The sequence below is a fragment of the Arachis hypogaea genome, chromosome 12 (assembly GCF_003086295.3).
Source record: "Arachis hypogaea cultivar Tifrunner chromosome 12, arahy.Tifrunner.gnm2.J5K5, whole genome shotgun sequence".
Lineage (NCBI taxonomy): Eukaryota > Viridiplantae > Streptophyta > Magnoliopsida > Fabales > Fabaceae > Arachis > Arachis hypogaea.
The window spans coordinates 4,761,766-4,781,788 of record NC_092047.1 but is presented as its reverse complement, the minus strand read 5'-3'; the positions used below and the strand labels follow the sequence as shown (position 1 = coordinate 4,781,788).

Below are 20,023 nucleotides of genomic sequence, written 5' to 3'. Positions count from 1 at the left end.
TAGTGCTCTTTATGAGTTACAGTACATGCTCCTTCGTACAAGTTGGTTCAAAGATCAATAGTGCTTGATTAATTTGAGATGTTTCAAACTGTGTATTATATTTATTATTATTTTTTTATAATATAATTTATTAATTTTAACTTAACAACCGATAATTCAAACACCCACGTAGTATTTCAAAATCAATTTTAAGAAAATTAAAACAAACAACTCGTTTGCTTTACCATTGTAATAAACAGTTGAGAACAACGTTGGCAGTTTGGCACACAAGTTCGATTACAGAAGACGCTGCAACTCGTTATTCACAAGCGCATGACCGCAATTATATTACAAAGGCAAAAAATTGAAACACTCAATGATCCAAGCTGTAGAACAAATGTTCATTCAAAACTTATAAGGATGTTACATGAATTATGAGAGAGAACATGCTATCAAACTCTATATATCTACCATCCTTAATATATTGCTTTCAACCTGTTTCTCAACAACTGTATCTAACATAAATACTTCTAGCCTACCAGTAACATGAAGGGTATCACGACCGAGTTCTATTCTTCTTGTAATTTTCATAACGCCGAGAGACAGCAGACTCAGATAAAGTGTCCCAAACCTACAAGGTATGAGTAACAACAGTAAATTCCACAGAAAAATCTATCAAGAACACATTTGAATTTCTGTGGCACTTTTCACTCACTTGCAATTTTCCCTCTGAGCCTCCTATAGCCAACACAAAGGGGTTGTCCTCTGAAAACGAAATAGAAAATACAGCTCCCTGAAAAGCCGCATCCAAAAACAGAAATCATCACTGTTACTTGTATCATGATTCAGACTAGAGAATACCTTTTTTTCTTTCGGTTAAATCTCAACAAATAAAAGAAGCAAACTTACAGCATTGGAGTTTTTAGATGCCACAACAGATGGTTGGTTGTTCGATAAATCCCAAAGCTTTACCTGCAACAAATAATAGTACTCGAATGAGATGATTTCCAATTCTGCAAGATATAGTATAAAGGAATAGGAACACAACAAACGGACTTCACAATTACCGTTTTGTCCATCGATCCAGTAGCAAGTAGCTGCAAGAAGGCAACAAGGTATGGTTAAACTGAGTACATAATAACTTGGTATTTCTCATCAAAACGTTGAAAATACATACATTAGGTGCTGACACATTATAGGATACTGAGGTAACAGCTTTGTCATGTGCATGAAGAGTAAATGTAGAACTTAGATCAGATGTGGATTCAGACGTTGCGGTCCGAACATCAAAACACTTGACAGTACCATCCTCGAGACTCACCTAGAAGCACAATTTAATTATTATTAGTGAAGCTAAAACTATGCATCCATAAAAATACAATTACCAATTCAATCACTGAAACGAGAAATCAAAATTAACCATAACTCACCACAAAATCGTGGTTAGTGTGTGGATCCCAGGCCAAGCTCTCGACATCAGCTGTGACTGACCACTTATAACCAGGATGGGATGGCGTCCTTCCATCCCTCTGCAAAGTGTAAAAGCATTGAAAGCATTAGAATGTTAGATAACTAAGAAAAAAAGGCAGACAGAAATTCCAATGTGATCATTTTTAAAGAGAAAGTCTGTTTTGGCACATGAATATTATACAACCAAAATCTACAGTGTAATAAGTATCCATTCCAGGACCACAGTATAAAAAAAAGAAATGCAAAAATATAGAGTATATAAGCAACATTCTGTCACTACCAGGACCACAGTATGATCAAATGAACCACTAAGAAGAAATTTTGGTTCATGATGATTCCAAGCAACTGCTTGAACCTGTCAAGATAGATGAACAAAGGCATCAGACAACATATTGACTCAAGCAACCTAAATTAATGTTAGTAAGACAAAATATACAATATTAAATGACTTAATTAAGGAAAAAAGTGAAAATCTTTCCTACCAACGTATAAGTAATATTTCTGAGCTTGTACACTATTTAGAACTAAGGGAAAAAAGAAAAGAAAAGATGATGGACATGAAGAGGGAAAGTCCTCTTTATCAATAAAAGAAGCTCATATTTGTAATAATTGATTGCACTTTAGCATACTACTTGCCTTGTCTGAGTGATGCTCCATTGTACTCTCACACTTCCCAGTAGCCACATCCCAAATCTTGACTCGCTTGTCAGCACTGGCACTAGCAAGTACATTCCTGAATGTTTTAAGAATGACTGTCATCAGAGGTGCAAAAGAATAGAGTTTCAAAATAAGTAATAAATGAAACCTTTATGTCCCAAAAGGTGCCCAACAGATGAAATAATACCAAAATCCAGTTTTAAATTTAACAAACCTGAACTTTTTGTTCCAGGCAAGACCAAGTACAGAGTCAGTGTGACTGTCATCTTTGTATTTGATTGATTTCTACAAAACCAATTAACAGAATCAGTAACTGGGTCTATACTCAGAATTGCACTTCAACACAAAAAGATGTACAAACCTTCTTCCCCTTCTTCTTTTTCTCTGAAATGCCACCTAAAACCATGCATGGCTGCACTGCATCAATCTGGGAACAAAGGAAGCTTAGAAGGTATTCAATGAAAGTGGCTTTATATTCTGAATGATGTTTCCAACTTTTCAGTGAAATTTATTAACCATATTCACTTACAACATCAAGGTCCCAAATTTCTATTGACGGTTCCATTGAACCAACAGCTAAGAAGTTTCCTGCAATGATAATGAAATAATAATGCGATAGAAAGTAGAGGAAGCATAAGGGGATCAAGTCAAATTTTGAGCATGCAAACGAAGGCTAGAATTTAGAACTTATTTACTAAAACAGACAAGAGCACAAAAAACCAACATATTTAATAAAAAAAAGGAGTAAACATGCGAGATGCATTGACAAAGGCAATATTCCCCACCTTTCTCTCTTCCTTGAAGGCAGTCAAGCCAAGCTGTGGATAGTGGAAATGCAGGAATTATGATATCATGATGGACATACATGTTCATCTCACTAGTACCGACGTCCTCAAGTATATGAACCTTGTAGAAAAAGACGCAACTCATATAAGTCTACCATTGCATCACATAACAAACATCAAAGAAAAATACATCAGCCAATAAGTGAGGATTTGTTTACCTCGAGAAGACTGAGATCGTCCTCAGTACGAGCACAAACAATGACGGAATCAGTTGGATTAATGATCATGTCTTCGAGTTCCTCAGAGTCATCATCATCCTTAACAATGTAAAACAATATGATGTTGTAGAGTCACAAATGAAGGTCAACAGCAGAATGCAGACAAAGTATTGGAACTTACGTTCTTATCTTTGATATAAGGATCCAGGTCGTTACTTGGATAATAAAGATCACCAATCCCGGAACTAAATACCTCAACTCCTAAGGTCAATAAAAAGATGCAAATTAACACAGACAACACAAGGAGACAGAGCTAGCTAGCTAACCATAGCCATGGCTGATATCATGCTAAGTGATTCGATAGCTAACTCTAATTAAAACCGCTAACTAACTAACTAACTAACTATGATAGATAACTCCCTGAGATGTTATTGTATACCTTCATCTTCATCATCGTAATGTTCCATGTCAAGCTCCTTCAAACCGAGGGCAATATCGTCCAATTTATCAGCCTTCCCGAGAGCATCAGCAACATTGAGTGCTCGCGCAACTTCATCGACGGCGCCACCGGCATCATCCATGCGTTCATCCCCTGCTTCTTCCTCATTTTCACTGTCTGCTGTACTGCATAACATACATGTATTGTAAAGTATTTGATAAAATTTTATAATTGGCTAAGTGAGTTTTGAAGAAGAAGAGAAAGACCTGGCGGCGGCGGTGGTGATTATATCTTGAATTTCTTCCTTGGAAGGAGGTTCAGCTACGGTGGGTTCTGCCTTCGAAGCACCAATCGGTATCCACGAAATAGCTGAAATCATTCTGACCAAGGTTCTGAAAACCGAACCGACCATCGAACCGTTTTAGTTACTGGTTCGTTGGTTTATAGGTTCAACCGGTTCGACCGTGGTTGATCCGAAAAAACCATTTTATAATAAAATAATAAATATAAATAAACTGATATCATATAACCATGCAGGCAAACTCAACTATTATATTGAATTAGGGAAAGTATAAGGTATAGTGTGAATAATTCAACCATCAATAAAACAAGCAAATTCACAACCATTAAGAAGGAAGATTGAATTAGTGAGAGGGTGAGCTTCTTGCAGCAGAGAAGAGGGAGAATTGAAACAACAATCAATGAAACAAATCAAACAATGCTAGCTGCCCATTTCTCTATTCCTCTATTATAAACACCAAATATAGTTATAGTCTAACAAATTTCAACAAATCCAAATTAATATACTCGCTAGCAAGAACAATCTCAACAGCAAGAATCACAATAACAATAATTTAATGAATTAACAAGAGCAAGATTGGAATAAAAAAAACCAACAACCAAATAACAAAAAACAAAAGCAATCTATATCCAAGAATCATAATAACAATTTAAAAAATCAACAAATTAACAATTTAAAAAAAAAACACAGCAACCCAATAATCTGAAGAACAATAATAGGTATATGAAACAAACAACAACAAAACTTGAATAGAAAAATCCAACAAATTCAATCACAGCAACACAACAATTTAGCAAATTAAGACAACAGCAGCCCAATAATTTAGCAAATCATCAACTTAACAAGTTTAATAACAAAAAATCACAATAAAACCAAAAATATTAAAGTAAACAGAGCAACAACATAACAGAAGTAAAAGGGTGAAGCATATGAATCTTCTAAATTGAAACAGTTATATGATGAAGGTATAGACATAGGGTTCCTGGAGAAGGAGTGGTTGGACCGTCGCGGAACTGGAGAAGGGGTGGCTGGACCGTCGCGTAACTGGAGCCGTGGAGGGTGGAACGCGGGGGAACTGGAACAGAGGAGGGTGGAGCGCGGCAGAACTGGAACAGAGGAGGGTGGAGTGCGGCAGAACTGGAGCAGAGGAGGGTGGAACGCGGCAGAACTGGAGCAGAGGAGGGCTGGAGCGCGGTGGACCAGAACCGACGCGGCGGAACAGCAGCTGCTCCACGGAGAAACGACACAAGACGAGTTGCAGTGGGACGGCGGCTTCGAGCATATGCGATGCAATGCGACGCGACGGCTAAGACGAGCGGAGACGACGCTAACACAGTGGGGCGACGGCTAGACCAGATTCGACGGCGGCGGTAGGACGGCGGCGGTGATAGCTTGAAGAAGAGAGTAGCGATGGAGGCAAGGGTTTTTTCTTGAGAGAGGGATGCAGAGGGAAGATGACTAGATGAGTGGGAGACAGACGGTGACTTGGTGAGGCTCTTTTTATTTTTTTCAATTTTCTTTTTTTTTTTTTTTAATTTAAAATTCAAAACGGTAAGTTGAAATGTGAAAACCGGTCGGGTTCCGGTTCGGTCCGATCGACCGGTTCCCGGTCAGTCCGACGATCCAATTTCGGTTTTTGAAATGAGCGGTTATACTATGTGTCCGAACCGTTTTTCTTGTCGGTTCACGGTTCGACCGGTTCAACTGGCCGGTTCAAACCGGTTTTCAGAACCTTGATTCTGACTCGAAATCAAACGAAAGAAGAAAGTGGTGTGTGTAGCAAGGTTTTGAGAACCGGACCGGTCATCGAACCGTTCTAGTCACTGGTTCACTGGTCCAACCGGTCCAACCAGTGGTTCAACCGAAAAAACCGTTTTAGAATAAAATAATAAATAAATTATAAATAAACATCCTAAAATATAATTATAGTCTAATATAAATCTTAAAATATCTTCAAAATTTAAAACACTACATAAAATATCATCAACCTAATCCATATAAATACAAACTCAAAAATTAAATAGTAAAAAAACATATCTAAATATTAAAATCCCAACATCATGATTTATCAATCATCAAAATCCGCAAGAACTTGTTGCAAATTTGCTTCGGTGGATTAGGATTAGGATTAGCAGCATCATTCGAAATTAATAAAAGTTTTATTAATCTCTATTTGATTAATACTATTATCCATAACTGAAATTAATAAAAGTTTTATTAATTAAAACAAAATTAAAGACCAACCACAGCACAGTGAAAAATAAAAAACTATCAACATGACCATATCTAAATTCTGCCACCAACATTCAGCAACAAACAAAGACAGCAAAACCAGCAATAATTAGGAGCCAGCAACTACAAATCAAAGCAAAACCAACTACAAATCAAAGCAAAACCAGCAACTACAAAACAAAGAAGTATCCATAACCAGATACGAAATTAAAGACTAGCCATAGCACATTGAAAAATCAAAAAATTATCAACATGAGCATATCTAAATTCTGCCACCAACATTCAGCAACAAATAAAGAAATAAAAACAGCAGGACATTCAGCAGCAAAAACACCATTACCAACAGCATTCAGCATTCAGCATTCAGCAACAAACAGGGCATTCAGCAACAAACAGGGCATTCAACAACAAAAATTAGCATTCAACAACAAAGTGTCATTAATCAAATCCATATGATCTTATCAAAATACAATCTCAAAAGTTAAATAGTAAAAAGAAATATCTAAATATTAAAAACCAACATGAAGATTTATCAATCATCAAAATCCATAAATTAGAACCTTGTGACCGACTATTATTCGAACTAGGTGGATTAGGATTAGCAGAATCATTTGAATTAGGAGGATTGGCAGACGAATTATTACTCAAACAGGCATTATAAGCAACTGCTTCTTGATTAATACTTTCATCCATAACTAAATTCAATAAATCATAATCCAAATTAAAAACAGCAACAGAACGGCTAGAAATCCAATAATCAGCCATAAGACCATAGAACAGAATCAGTAACAAATCCATTACTCAATTTCAGAATCAGTAACAAATCAGTAACAAAAGCACATATTAGAACAGAATCAGTAACATATCAGAAATCAATCACTAACTTCAGAGTTCAGATTCACAAATCCCTAATTTCAGAAATTGCATATTTGAGTAATTTGAAATTTCAGAGTTCAGACCACTAACCTTGACTGAGAAATTATAAAAGCTAGAAATTATAAAACCAATCAGAAATATGGTTAAAGCATTTCATCAAACATGTTGAGTGCGGTAAAATTAAAACGAAATAAGAGAATCCAAAGCTTAATTTCAATGTGATAGAGAAGAAAACAAAACTATTGTAACTTTAATTTAGTCTATGAAAAAATCCAAACCACTACCAAATCAAATAATTACTTGTTGTAGTAGAAATCAGAAGTTGCAGAGTTTGAAGAAGAGTATTGGTGTTGTCTGTTGTGTGAGTGTATTGTCTGGTGGCTGGTTTAGGGAACTCACGGCGGGGACAACAGAGAGCAGTTCGACGAGTGGAGCACGCGGGTTGGTCGCAGAGTTTGAAGCAGAGCAACGTGGCTTCCAGACGAACGCGAACGGTGAACGCCGAGCGAACGCGAACGAAGACGCGAACGTGAACGGCAAACAAACGGCGACGGAAGCGTGGCTGAGCAGACAAAGACGACGGACGCCGAGCTCGAGGAAGCAACCGCGATCGGTGACAGCGAACAGGGGTTGAAGACTTGGAGCACGAGGGAAGCTAGATGACGGATGGCGAACTTTGAGTGCGACGGACGGCAGCAGTATGCCCCTCCTTGTGGTGGTGGTGTAGGCTTACAGTGCTAGGGTTTTGTGGTTGGGTTTGTGTGATTTCTCTGACTGAAAGAAAGAAAGGGAGAACGGGAGAAAGAAACGAAGGAGCTTCCCTTTTTGTGTAAACCGGCCGGGTTCCGGTTCGGTCTGACCGGCCGGTTCTCGTCCGGTTCAATGGTTTTTAGTCGGTTTTTTAATTATCGGTTTTATATGTCTGATCGGACCGTTAATACTGCCGGTTCGCGGTTAAATCGGTCTGACCGGCCGGTCCGATCCGGTTTTCAGAACATTGGTGTGTAGAATGGTGGCGGCAGCAGCTAGCTAGCAGTAGCAGAGAGTAACGAGGAGGAGAAGGAGAACCCTTAATGGTCCAGTTTGGTGATGGCTTAACGGGCCTTAAAACAAACTCAACCCGGCCCAATAAAGGCCTGAATATTTGGAAGTCCAAATTGATTTGGCACCGAAAATTTTTTTTCTCTTTTCACTTTTCGTTCCCCGCTCCTTCCTCCCTCTTCCTTCTTGTTGTTCAGTCTCAGTAGCTGCGACCTCTTCCGTTCTATTATTCCTGTGAGTATCTTTTTACTCATTCAACTTCCAGTTTCCAACCGCTGTTACTTCATATTTAGTTACTCTGCAATTATACTGCCAACGACTTCGACACCTTGTCCGTCAAAGAAGTTGGAGATGGCAACCTTAACTTCGTCTTCATCGTTCTCAATTCCATAGGTTCTTTTGTCATCAAGCAGGTAACGTTTTATATATATATGGAGAAAAAAACTTCTCCCCACTGATTCAAAAATCGTGGGAACTCGCAAATTTAGTTTAGGGAAAAGGACAAATTAGTCCTTGAGCTTTTAAATCGTGGACAAATCCATCCCTTAAGATCTAAAAATACTAAAACGCCCCTTACTATTCAAAACGTGTGACGGATCGATCCTTCTGTGCAAAATGTTGTGCCAGACGTAACGGAGAGGGGTGATCTATCGCTTATTTGGCGTGTGTTGGGCCTAGACTACCGTAACGGTGCACATGTAAGCAAGGTAGATTGAGGTTAGGGACGAATTGGTCCCTGGATGGAAAGACGACGTCGCTTTTCTGTTTGCCCTATTTGTTCAAATGGAACTCGTTCGCCATTACCGTTGTTCATTTCTGTGAGTGGTTGAGTGTGGGGGTATTGTGCAAGCTTAAATGGCCAGTGACGGAGCCTCCTCCAGCTCACGACGAGTTCGACTGCCGCCAATCGTGAAATGCGTAGAAGCTTCAGAGGAGAAGGACGAGATTACTCCAACGTGTAAATGCGGTATGTACGCCATATTATACAAATCAAGGACGACGACGAACCCCAATAGATTGTTCTTTGGGTGTCCATTCTTTAAGGTATGTTGGTGCTTTTATTTGGTCAGTTTGATTATAGGGGAGTTGATTATGTTCTGTTTGTTTTGGAACGATGAACATGCAGCTGAAAAATCCCAATCACTGCAAGTTCTTCTTATGGCTGGATGACCATGTTTCAACAATAAGAGTCCTTGAAAAGTTTACTACAGAGAACGAGGTTGATGATCTGAAAGTGTATTTTGGGAAGAAGATAGTGGAACAGAAGCTGATTGATTTGGAGAAGAAGGTGTTGTATCTAGAGAGGAAGAAGAATGTTAATCTGTATTTGGTTATTCTAGCAGTGGTTTGTGTAATTTTTGCTTCTGTCATTGTCAATCTTGGCTGAAAAGTAGGTAAAAAAAATCTTGTAATGTAGTATGGGATGAGTTTTCATTTTGTTGTATGCTATTCGAACAAACAATGTTGTAAGCTAAATTATGATATATTCAGCAAAGTGATTGCCCTAAGCAAGTGAGTGGCATAATTATTTAGAGATATCATTATATATGTAAAGCATAATTTAATCTCATGAAAGAGTTGTTTATATTGACAAAAGAAGTCAACTACATGTCTACTGCCAAAGTAAGGCATAACTTAAGCCTGCCAGCTATAGATAATCACATTGTTTCCAAAAAGAGTTGGTTAGTAAAATAACAGTGTTTCTCAAAAAGGAGTTGATGTCATGACTAAAGTCTAAACATGTAGCATTAACTACTTGGCTTGTTTAGTCCTGGAATGGGGATGAACTTAAATAGCCGTTGAGTTGCTTTGCCTGCTGCTGCCAAAGTCTGTGGAGATGCTCCTGATGCAGTTGGTTGTTGTGGAGAGGGGAGATGCTGCTCACTCTGGGCAGGTGGCACAGGCTGCGAGGGTTTATTTGTCACAGGCTTCCTCCTAACTGGTTGCTTAGGCCTAAATGTCCCTCGTGCCGGGCGTGATGTAGACTGGGCTGGAGGCTTGAATGGTGCTTTTGGAGGCATTGATTGTGTCTCAACCGTTGCTACTGAGGGACCAGATTCTTGCTCATTCATCGGTGCAGTGTTTGCATTGGAATTACCCTGCATGAAGGTCGAAACAAGTGTGAAATGCAATGAAACCAGCAAGCAACAACAATGAAATCTCACCAAAATTGTTACCTCATTAGCAACTGACTGATTAGCAGAATTTTGTTCAACATGAGGAGAGTTCGTAGCAGCAGGGGGACTCTGTTCCACACTCTGAGATGAGGCATTGTGTAAAATGTATCCAATTAGTTTAAACAGTCCCAGTAAAGCACATTATATCATAAGACATTTAAAACCTTGAAGTCTGAAAATATAGACAAATAGCACCCTAACTAAAATTAAAATAGACACTTAAATCCCTGAATTTATTATCGGAGGGACAATTACATCCTTGGAAAAGTAAGGATTACCTCTTCCTCGGGGGCTGACTGTGACAAAGGTAGAACCACAAGTGATTAAGAGTCCTTGGCCTTTGTTCTTGGTTTTTTCGTCTTTGGCTTCCAGTTTGGGTTGGATGGGGCCCCTTTGCACGTCTTGTAGTTGTGTCCCCTCTCACCACACTTGCTACATGTGACGTAGAAACTCCTCTTCAATTTGTCACCATCAATAACAGCCTCAGCTGGGTCTTTCTGTCTGTTATGAACCTTGGGACATCCAATTGGCCTTTTTAACACAGGTGGAGCAGGCTTAGTAAACTCAGATCTTGTCCAGTATTCCTCACTCGTTACTGGCTGGATGAAGTGCTCGTATGTCTTTCAAATGGATTCCATACATAGCCATGGATGAACATAATCATCGGGATTATCATGCCATTTTCTGATTGCTGCTATAGCATGAATGCACGGCATCCCTTCACAGCAGGATAGCAGTTTCACAACAACAGAATGTCATAAACATGACTAAAAGTTGAATGAACTAATATAAATTTACAGCATGGCTAACATGTTCACAGCATAGTTAATATCAACATATTCATAGCATGTTAATACAAACTCACAGCATAGTTAATATCAACACATTCACAGCATGTTAATTAGATTCACACCAAGCATGTCCAAATTCACAGCATGGTTAACATCATCTATGAGTAAAATTGAAATTCACATCAACTATGAATTCACAGCAGGCTTAAATTAAAAAATACACAGCATGGTAATATTGAAATTCAGGAACCTGACTAACCTGTGAGTTGCCATTTGTTACACGAGCAGCTGTGTTTGATCAGATCCACATCAACTTTGGATCCCTTGTGAGTGACTTCAATCGTTTGCGCTCGTTATCACCAATCCACTCTGCTGTCCATTTGTTGCTTAGTTTGATAAGCCTCTGTAGCCTTTTCTCTTACACTGGCGCCAGTTTTCCCTCATGAGTCCCCAGAAGTTTCTTGTGTTGAACCATTCGCCGCATCACATAGCACCGTAACTCCTCACATATTGTAAGTATGGGCTTGCTTATGTACTTCACCACCTTTGCGTTAAACGACTCGTACATGTTGTTTGTTAGGTTGTCGACCTTGGGACCATGGCTAAAGTATGCTCTAACCCAGGTAGCAGGTTCAAATTTCATAAGATAGGCCCAAGCATCCTTGTTCACTACTTTCAGTCTTTCCATGGTTGTCTTGAACTCTGAGATGGTTGTGCATCTAGCACAGTCCCACACAATTTCTCTTATATACAGATCCTTGAATCGGTTTATGAAATTCTTCCACATATGCATGACGCAGTTTCTAACATGTGCACCAGGCATTACCTCTTTCAGTGCAGGTAGCAGTCCCTAACAACAATGAAGGCATGAAGCCATGTTTACAACAATATATAATCCAGTAAATGACTAAGACAACAAACACGAAATGACAAAAAGGGAACTAACCTTCTGTTGATCCGACATAAAATTCCAACCGTGGTTGCCTACATCACCAATATCCTCCTGTAAGCATTGTAGTTGCCGATTATAAGACAAGTGGGCAATCCAACCACACTCTTCGTCCTTGCATCCAACCCTAACTCTTTCCCTATCATTCTTTATCCACACCAACTCCCGGCCTTCAGCAATAAAGGTGTCATTTACCACCTCTTTGAACCTCTCAATTGTTGCAAACCTTGTTCCAAGCTCAAATCTTTCCTCTCCGAAACTATATTGGTCATTGAACTCAGGTCAATGATGTTTGTTTCCCTCATCATCAGAAGAGACAGGTGTATGCAGCTCCTCAGATTCATACTCCTATACAATATCATCACCATCCGTGTCTACATCACTCACATAGTCTACTAGTGCTGGTCTTGGTCCTCTGGCCCTATTGGGCTCCATTGCAGGCCTAGATATATTGGACTCCCCTGCAGGCCTACATCCACTGGGCTGTCCACCAGGCCCACCTGCCTCGGGCTCATGGGCAGGCCCTTTCTTTCTTACAGCAGACCTTGTTCTTTGAGACACACGTCGTGCTTGCTTCCTGGGTTGCTTACTTGGCTGAGGGGTTCTCTTAGAGAAATGAGGCACTTGTTTCATCTTCCCTCTGCCAGACACAGACCCACTGACAACATCTTCCCCACTATCACTGTTACTTTCATCACCGGGAGGTGGAGGTGCATACGGCTCATCCTCTGTGCTCTCGTAACTATCGTGCTCCGTCGACGACTCACCCAATTCATCCACCTCGACACCAACATCATCTTCCTCTGCCTCAAGGTTTTCCTTGCCAGCACAATCTACAGGCTCTGGGTCATCAATAGGATGATCAAAAAATATATAGAACTCATCAGTATCTTTGTTTGTCATCTTTGCTTGCCGCATCTGGTTGATGTCTGCATCTCCCCTAAGAACATGCAGCCCTGACTCCATATCCTTGCTCTTTGGATCATACCAGTATGCCTCCTTGTATGATTGATATCCCAATTCTTTGAACAGTGTTATCAAATTACCGAAATTTACAAAATCCAGGTCCATAGGGGGGGGAACCTCTCAACCTTACCATCGAGATAAACTAACTCACCAGTCGGAGCCCGTTGAAAGTAGCCCCCGTGGCAGGAATCACGAAAATATCTACCATCTGCATTATTGTTTGACTCAACGATTACCACTAAGCATTAGCAAATAAACAACTACCTAAGCCATAAACCACACACAACTCATCTTCCATGTCCCTCCCAACACTACATTACACCTAAACCCCAACCCACGACATGCACAGCAGATAACGTTCGAAAGTAACAGTCACATTCATTTTCTCATTAAGGGTACTTACCACTACCGATGACACCCGCAACTCCACCAACAAAGCTTCACTAGCGCAACATTACACGAAGACGACGACGGGAAGAAGATCAATCTTTTTTTTTTTTGAGGAAAAAGATCATACATATGTGTGCTAGGGCTTCTTTGGAATTGTGTGTGATTGATATGGGCTTCTTTGGAATTGTGACGAAACTCAAGGACTACAGCCAACATTCTCAAAACGTTGCCATTTTCAATCATAAGGACCTATTTGTCAAAGACTTTTTCCAAACGGGCACACCAAGCTTCCTCAACGGTCCCGTCTTGCCATCTAGGCCCAACACACGCCAAATAAGCGACAGATCACCCCTCTCCGTTACGTCTGGCACAGCATTTTGCACGGAAGGATCGATCTGTCACACGTTTTGAATAGTAAGGGGCGTTTTAGTATTTTTAGATCTTAAGAGATGGATTTGTCCACGATTTAAAAGCTCAGGGACTAATTTGTCCCTTTCTCTTTAGTTTATTTGGTAGCTTTCGATTCAAAGTTCGATTTTTTTATTTTAAGGCTTTGCCTTATATTCACTGCATTGGGGAGTCATGGCCGATGACGAAGGAGAGAGCATATTTTGAATACTTGGGGCTGAAAGAAGAGGGTCGCTTGAGCCCTGAGCATGTTCCTGAAGTTTACCACTTTGACCGTACAATGTCATTGATCGGCATGCGTTACTTGGAACCGCCACATATAATATTAAGAAAATGGTCGATAGCTAGAATTGAGTACCCTTTGCTTGCAGAGCACATGGCTAATTTCATGGCCAAGACACTCTTTTTCACTTCCTCCTTTTTCGTACAACTTCCGAGCACAAAAGGGACGGTATGTGTGAGCTTACCCGTTGTTACTCTTTTCTTTAGCAATTGTTGTTGATTGATTCACACTCCTCAAACTCATTTTTTGGACAATTCGATATATTTGTTAATTGGAGAACTAAGAAGATTGTTTATTTATCTTCACTGATTGATAGTATCACCTTTATCAATCTATTACTCTGCTTCAAAATTGATTGAGCTGAAACTGGTTATTTTATTTAAGTTTTCCCCTTATCTCGATCGTGATGCTGAAGCTGTTCGGGAAGACAATCTGCTGAAGCTTGAAGTTGCTGAGCTGAAATCCAAGTATTATGACCAGCACACTTCTTTTACTGCATTATGTGTAGCAATTGTGATGTTAGGGTTTTTATACTTTATAAGAATGTACATTTTTGTAGGTTCTGTGAGAGGGCCCAGGCTCTAATACATGGAGATCTGCACACTGGTTCTGTTATGGTTACTCGTGAATCAACACAAGTTATTGATCCAGAATTTGCATTTTATGGACCAATGGGTTTTGATATTGGAGCATTCCTGGAAAATTTGATTCTGGCTTACTTTTCTCAAGATGGACATGCAGATCAAGCAAATGATCGAAAAGTAGGTTTCCTTCTTTATGTATATTGGTTGTGTACTCTTGTGGCTCTTTGTGGCTTCTACACTTAGCATAGTCCAAAGTTTTCTATCGGAAAAAAAAAAGAAGGAATGAAATAGAAAAACACACAGGCACACACACCCTTATTCTGCATAATCTGATTTAAACGCTTTTGATTCTCTTTGGTTCTTTTCGGAGGCCAAATCTGTGCATTTTTACAGTTTTGAAATACCTTGGACTGTTCTGTTGTTTTGTCCTGCCTTGTCTTGTTTGTGCATTTTTACAGTTTCATTTATTTGTATTCTATTTATCAATCTTTCGTTACACGTACTGTTTCTTATTAACTTTGTCAAATTTTATTCTAAGAATTTCAATTTATATAGTTTTTATCATATGCATGTAGAGTGCATACCACCTTCGAGTTTATGCTGCCGAAAATAGAGGGCGAATAACGGAATAGCCAAACTCTAGAAAGTAAAATTTTTTGGATAAGTCAATGCAATTTATTATGAATTTTCAAGTTGAGAGAGAGAAAATTTTTCTTCTTGTTTCTTAGATACGACCGAATCCAATTTAGCATGATCTTCCTTATAACAAATTTTTTTTCATTCAATACTATGCATTCTGAAGCTTTTAGTGTGATTCTTCCTTTTCTGCATCCAGCACGAAACTGGGAAATGCTAGAGTTACATCCCTGAAATTGGCATAAAAATAGTGCTTTAGAAAAACATTATGTATATATCTTAAAAAATTTTCATGTATATTAAAAATAATCATTATATATTTGTTTATATTTATAGATATTAATTCATAAATTTTTTAATTAAATAATTAATAATCAAAATAATCAAATTATTACAGTAAAATAATTAAATCTATAATAGATCAGTAATCAAATTTATTTGCAATAGTATAATAAAAAAATTGAGATGTCAAATACATATTTCTATATCTGGTGACTAATTAATAAGTGATTTTTGGTATACAAGCAATATGATTAAAATATCTAATATTATCTTAGCAAAAATAGCTTTTTTTTAAATCAATATTTGAAGAGTCATCTCTATACATAACTACATAAGTCCAACATAATTTTTTTTTAAAAAATTGAAAATGTATCAAAATTAAACTATACGACAAATTACCAAATTCTAAAACCACTTAATTGAGCACAATTCAAAGAAGAAGAAAAAAAATGAAGAATTTCATGAGGCAATATATATAATAAGTAAAAATAGGCCCAAGGTTTAATTAGGATAGTTTTAGTAGTAATTGATTTACTATAAATAAATAGAGTAAAAATATAATGAAAGGCGATTGGAAAATAGATTTTCTTAATTTTTTTTTAATTGAGAGAATAAAGTGTAATTTCTAACCTTTTAATATTTTTTTTATATTTTTTTTTGTCTCACCTACAAAATATATGGTGAAAAATCACACTTTACCTTCTCAAATGAAACAAAAAATTGAAATTGAATTAGTAATGGATATATTTTTTTTCTGCAATTTTTCCAAAGAATTATCTCTCCCTCTTGATTCTTCCTAAATTTTAAATTCCTTTCCCCTTACACAATATGGTTTGTACTATCGACTATATTATGTGTACACTAAAATCAACTCCCAAAATCAGCCACCAATATAAAATATATGTTGGAATATAAATATATATTGAAAATAAATTAAACTACACATGTATTTATATACAAAAATATATTGGTGACTAATTTTAGTAGTTGATTTTATTGTACAAATAGCATTTTTATTGTGTTATAGTATTTGAAACATACATTAGATAAGGTAGAGTCATGTTCTTGAGTAATGATGGATTCTTTTCCACATATTCCTTCCATTCTTCCAGATCAATTCTTCCATCCTCTTTTGAATCTGCTTCTACAAATGTCTGTCAACACCCCCAAAAAATCAATCCTTATAATAGAAAAATAATTAAGATATGATTTAGGTGATCAAACTCAAGAATTGTTCAGGTAAACTTAAATCATAAAACTAAACTCAGAAATAAACTAGTAAACTCTTATGATCCTACCAGTTAACTCGAGAGTTTGATAACTTCGCTCGCAAGAAAACAAACCTTGTCGACGATTGTTTCGACTACTTCATCAGAGAGAGTCAGATCAGATTCAACCAAAATCGCCAACACCATTTCCTTCAACTAGAAAATTTTCACAAGTTTTCCAAAGTTAAATGATTGCAGCTACTTCATTTTAAGAATACTTCAAGTTCATAATCATACACAACTATTATGTTCCAAGTTCAATATTTTCTGATGTTGATTATACAGATTCCCAAACTATGTTCAAACATTTTTGTGATTACTAATTTAATTTACCTCTTCGCGCTCGATGTAACCGGTGTGGCGCAAATCATAGAGTTTAAATGCATCTGCAAAAAAAAGAAGAAAATAAGCGAAGTCCTAAGCATGAATATGCAAATGATATTATTCTATTGTTCTGCTAAACTCAAATTTCTTAGTTCTTACATCTTGTTTTAATTGCTTCAGGAGTTCTTGGGTGAAAAACACTCAAGGATCGGATAAATTCTCCGAAATCAATGTGTTCGTTGCGATTGACATCGAAGAGATCAAATATCTGCAACAGAATCAATCAAATTTTCTTAAGTTCATATATGGTCATTACAATACAATTTATAGATAACACTATCAGAAATCTGTTTACTCATTATTCTTGATTTCTTATGTAAATTTTAAACATTCTGAATGAAAATGATTCATTCAATTCACTTACCCTATCCACAAAGAGATTTCTCTTATTACTGTTCCTAAAAAGAGCAAAGTGAAGCTCCTCCTGAAAAATTCATGTATTGGAAAAATAAAGAAAAAAATCTAGTGTTATTAAGTACACCAAGAAATGAACATAAGAAGTTGAAAAAAATATTTGACTTAGAAACCAGATACCTTTGAAATGAATCCATCTTTTACAATTGAAGCACTTAATTTCTTGAACAACTCATACAATGATTCCACCTCACTTACACTAACTGCCCCATATAACAAATGAGTTGAAAAATCAAATTTTGACCAGATAATCATGTTGTTCATGATGAAAGGAAGCTATGTATGTATGTATGTATCTACTCACATGGTGTTTCAGAAGCAAGAAAAGAAAAATCTTCATGGTGAGGTCTATGTTGTGATCCTTTTGAGGGTAGTTTGGTCATATTTTGCACTGTGTGTGTATCCAGAGACTTATTTTCTGCTACCTTTGAGGGTATGCATCCCATTATTGTATCCAAAATCTTATTCCAGCTCAAAAATTTGCTCACACAAGATAACCCTATTGTGAAGTTCTTCAACCACAGCAATAATAACTAACTGCCGCAATTGACACACTATATAATCAACAATGGTTATTACTTGTTACAATTTACAACCAGTTTCTTGAACTAGATACTGGTTGCAAAAGACCAAAAGAGAAAATAAGGTTCTTAATGCTTAAATGAAAGAGAAAAGGCATAGAACAAAGTAGTTGTATCCTTAAACAGAACAAAAATTTCAATTTGTCTTCAACTTCACAACCAGATATTGTTTAAGGCTTATCTGTCTTCAAATATATTTGCTGCGGTTTCAAAATAACTGCTGCTTTAACTTTTGATATATAAAAAAGTTTAAGTCTCTATAGTTTTATAAAATTTTTAATTAGGTCTTTATATTTTTTTTTTCAATTAGGTTTTTACACTATTTTTAATTTTATAATTAGGTAATTTTTATGTCAAAAATATTCAGATCAATAGAATATTTTTTAAAAAAATATGTGATCAAAGATCTAATTAAATTCTTAATTATAGTTAGATATCTTCAATTTGCAGATTAGTATTTAGTTAACTCTAATATTTTTTATAGTAAGAAAGATCTAATTACAAAATTAAAAATAGTGTAGAGATTAAATTGAAAAGAAAAAAAAATATACAAACCTAATTGAAAATTTGATAAAACTATAAAGACCAACAGAATAATTAAATCTATTAAAAAATTAATATATATAAAAACGAAGATATATCAGAAAAAAATTAGAATAATGCTTTTGAAAAGTTGAGACATTTGAGAGAAGATCCATAGGAATAAAAGATAGAAAATAAGAAAAAGACTAAAAAAAACCATATATAAAGTGATAATTGATAAAAAGATATTTATATTGCAAATAGTCTCAATATGTATAAATATGATAAGGCTCGATGACAATTATTTTAAATCTGAAAATGTATTAAATTGTTAACTTTTTATCTTTTATTCCCTAAAAATAATGCCCCAAATATTTTTCATTTTTTTTTTGTGACTCCCAAATATTTTTCATTAAATCTTTTATTAATAACCCTTTAGAAACAAGGAAACAATTAACAAAATAAATGGTTAATTATTTTATTGCACAAGTCTTGTGGAACTTGAATTTGATTCAATGTACTAGGTGGACTTCATTAAGTTATTAACAAGTGGTACAAAATGGACGGCTAAGATCATTCGGAGATCAATGATGGATTTTCTGCTAAGTAAAATATAGAGCATACGTGTACATGTGTCCTACGTTAGATGCATTTTGAAATTTTTGTAATTATAATAATAATAATTATAATTGTTTGATTTTAATATTAACATGCTTATGCTTATCTCATTAGACATGTGACAATGAATTTGTCTAATTTGTAAAGTTTTGAACACTTGTACTGTCCCTTAATAATAATAATAATAATAATAATAATAATAATAATAATAATAATAATAATAATAATTTTATTGTATGGTTCTGCCACCTTAGATCAAAATATTTAAAATGGGAAGCATTAAAAAGACAATTGGATTCCATTTCTCCAAACATTTTTATTCATAGGTGCTGTTTGGAAGAATTGAAATATTTTTTTACAAAACTCCTAACTCTAATTAAATAGAGTAAACCAAAGCTTGGTGCTATGTTGTAAAGTTGGTAAAGAATATGAATATTTAACTAATCAACTCTTCTAAATAATATAATCACCTTCATTAGTTATACTATTAGCTATTCAAGTTAAAAAAAAAATTTTCAAGTATAACTTATTCAATAAATAACTCAAATTATTAATTTAAGCTCATGAAATGAATAAAATAACTTAATAAACTTGTGAGTATCGAATATTAACTCAAAGTAACAGAAAAAATATAACTTTTATAAAATAAAAATTTAGTTTTAATACAATTTTCAATATTTTAGAATTATGTTTATTTACTCAATCATATATATATTCATGTTAAAATTAAGGATAAAATATCTTTTTATCTTTAAAATTTGTTAAAAATTTA

General features: G+C 36.1%; 3 protein-coding genes across 9 annotated transcripts; 1 reads left to right on the top strand and 2 right to left on the bottom strand.

Annotated features, from left to right (window-relative positions):
* Window positions 1-186: 186 nt before the first annotated feature.
* On the bottom strand, window positions 187-7,758 carry LOC112726503 (uncharacterized). 6 transcript variants are annotated; one of them, XM_025775909.3, is made up of 17 exons: window positions 7,258-7,758; window positions 3,815-3,940; window positions 3,549-3,733; window positions 3,291-3,370; window positions 3,110-3,208; window positions 2,892-3,012; window positions 2,636-2,694; window positions 2,468-2,533; window positions 2,321-2,391; window positions 2,086-2,182; window positions 1,730-1,804; window positions 1,410-1,508; window positions 1,157-1,300; window positions 1,047-1,076; window positions 889-951; window positions 695-772; window positions 187-610 (listed from the first exon to the last, which is right to left on the bottom strand). In XM_025775909.3, the coding sequence occupies exons 2-17, from the start codon at window positions 3,925-3,927 to the stop codon at window positions 536-538; spliced, it is 1,455 nt and encodes a 484-aa protein (XP_025631694.1). In that variant the 5' UTR covers window positions 3,928-3,940; window positions 7,258-7,758; the 3' UTR covers window positions 187-535. The 6 variants fall into 6 exon arrangements, with proteins under 6 accessions (XP_025631694.1, XP_072064675.1, XP_025631693.1 ...); XM_072208574.1 differs by having other exon boundaries at window positions 7,242-7,756; XM_025775908.3 differs by having other exon boundaries at window positions 3,815-3,976; window positions 7,258-7,756.
* Window positions 7,759-8,297: 539 nt separating this feature from the next.
* Window positions 8,298-15,086, top strand: LOC112726501 (methylthioribose kinase). Its single transcript, XM_025775907.2, has 4 exons — window positions 8,298-8,411; window positions 13,822-14,130; window positions 14,347-14,429; window positions 14,522-15,086. Exons 2-4 carry the CDS (start codon window positions 13,861-13,863, stop codon window positions 14,787-14,789), a joined length of 621 nt encoding a protein of 206 aa, XP_025631692.1. The 5' UTR covers window positions 8,298-8,411; window positions 13,822-13,860; the 3' UTR covers window positions 14,790-15,086.
* Window positions 15,087-15,224: 138 nt separating this feature from the next.
* LOC112726500 (calcineurin B-like protein 7) lies at window positions 15,225-18,116 on the bottom strand. Of its 2 annotated transcripts, XM_025775906.2 has the most exons (8): window positions 17,835-18,116; window positions 17,651-17,733; window positions 17,481-17,540; window positions 17,216-17,324; window positions 17,066-17,118; window positions 16,808-16,888; window positions 16,506-16,618; window positions 15,225-15,412 (listed from the first exon to the last, which is right to left on the bottom strand). In XM_025775906.2, the coding sequence occupies exons 1-8, from the start codon at window positions 17,974-17,976 to the stop codon at window positions 15,352-15,354; spliced, it is 702 nt and encodes a 233-aa protein (XP_025631691.1). In that variant the 5' UTR covers window positions 17,977-18,116; the 3' UTR covers window positions 15,225-15,351. The 2 variants fall into 2 exon arrangements, with proteins under 2 accessions (XP_025631691.1, XP_072064671.1); XM_072208570.1 differs by lacking the exon at window positions 15,225-15,412 and having other exon boundaries at window positions 16,500-16,618; window positions 16,763-16,888.
* Window positions 18,117-20,023: the final 1,907 nt, after the last annotated feature.

Bases quoted from the DNA above. Each gene is read 5' to 3' on its own strand.
- LOC112726503 (XM_025775908.3), bottom strand. From the start codon at position 3,960: ATGGTCGGTTCGGTTTTCAGAACCTTGGTCAGAATGATTTCAGCTATT. The intron at 3,734-3,814 runs GTCTTTCTCTTC...TATGTTATGCAG, and splicing joins ATCACCACCGCCGCCGCCAG to TACAGCAGACAGTGAAAATG. The intron at 1,077-1,156 runs GTATGTATTTTC...GCCTTCTTGCAG, and splicing joins ATAATGTGTCAGCACCTAAT to CTACTTGCTACTGGATCGAT.
- LOC112726501 (XM_025775907.2), top strand. From the start codon at position 13,861: ATGACGAAGGAGAGAGCATATTTTGAATACTTGGGGCTGAAAGAAGAG. The intron at 14,131-14,346 runs GTATGTGTGAGC...ATTTTATTTAAG, and splicing joins TTCCGAGCACAAAAGGGACG to TTTTCCCCTTATCTCGATCG. The intron at 14,430-14,521 runs GTATTATGACCA...ACATTTTTGTAG, and splicing joins GTTGCTGAGCTGAAATCCAA to GTTCTGTGAGAGGGCCCAGG.
- LOC112726500 (XM_025775906.2), bottom strand. From the start codon at position 17,976: ATGGGATGCATACCCTCAAAGGTAGCAGAAAATAAGTCTCTGGATACA. The intron at 17,119-17,215 runs GTAAGAACTAAG...TTTTTTTTGCAG, and splicing joins TGAAGCAATTAAAACAAGAT to ATGCATTTAAACTCTATGAT. The intron at 16,619-16,807 runs GTTTGTTTTCTT...GGGTGTTGACAG, and splicing joins TCGAAACAATCGTCGACAAG to ACATTTGTAGAAGCAGATTC.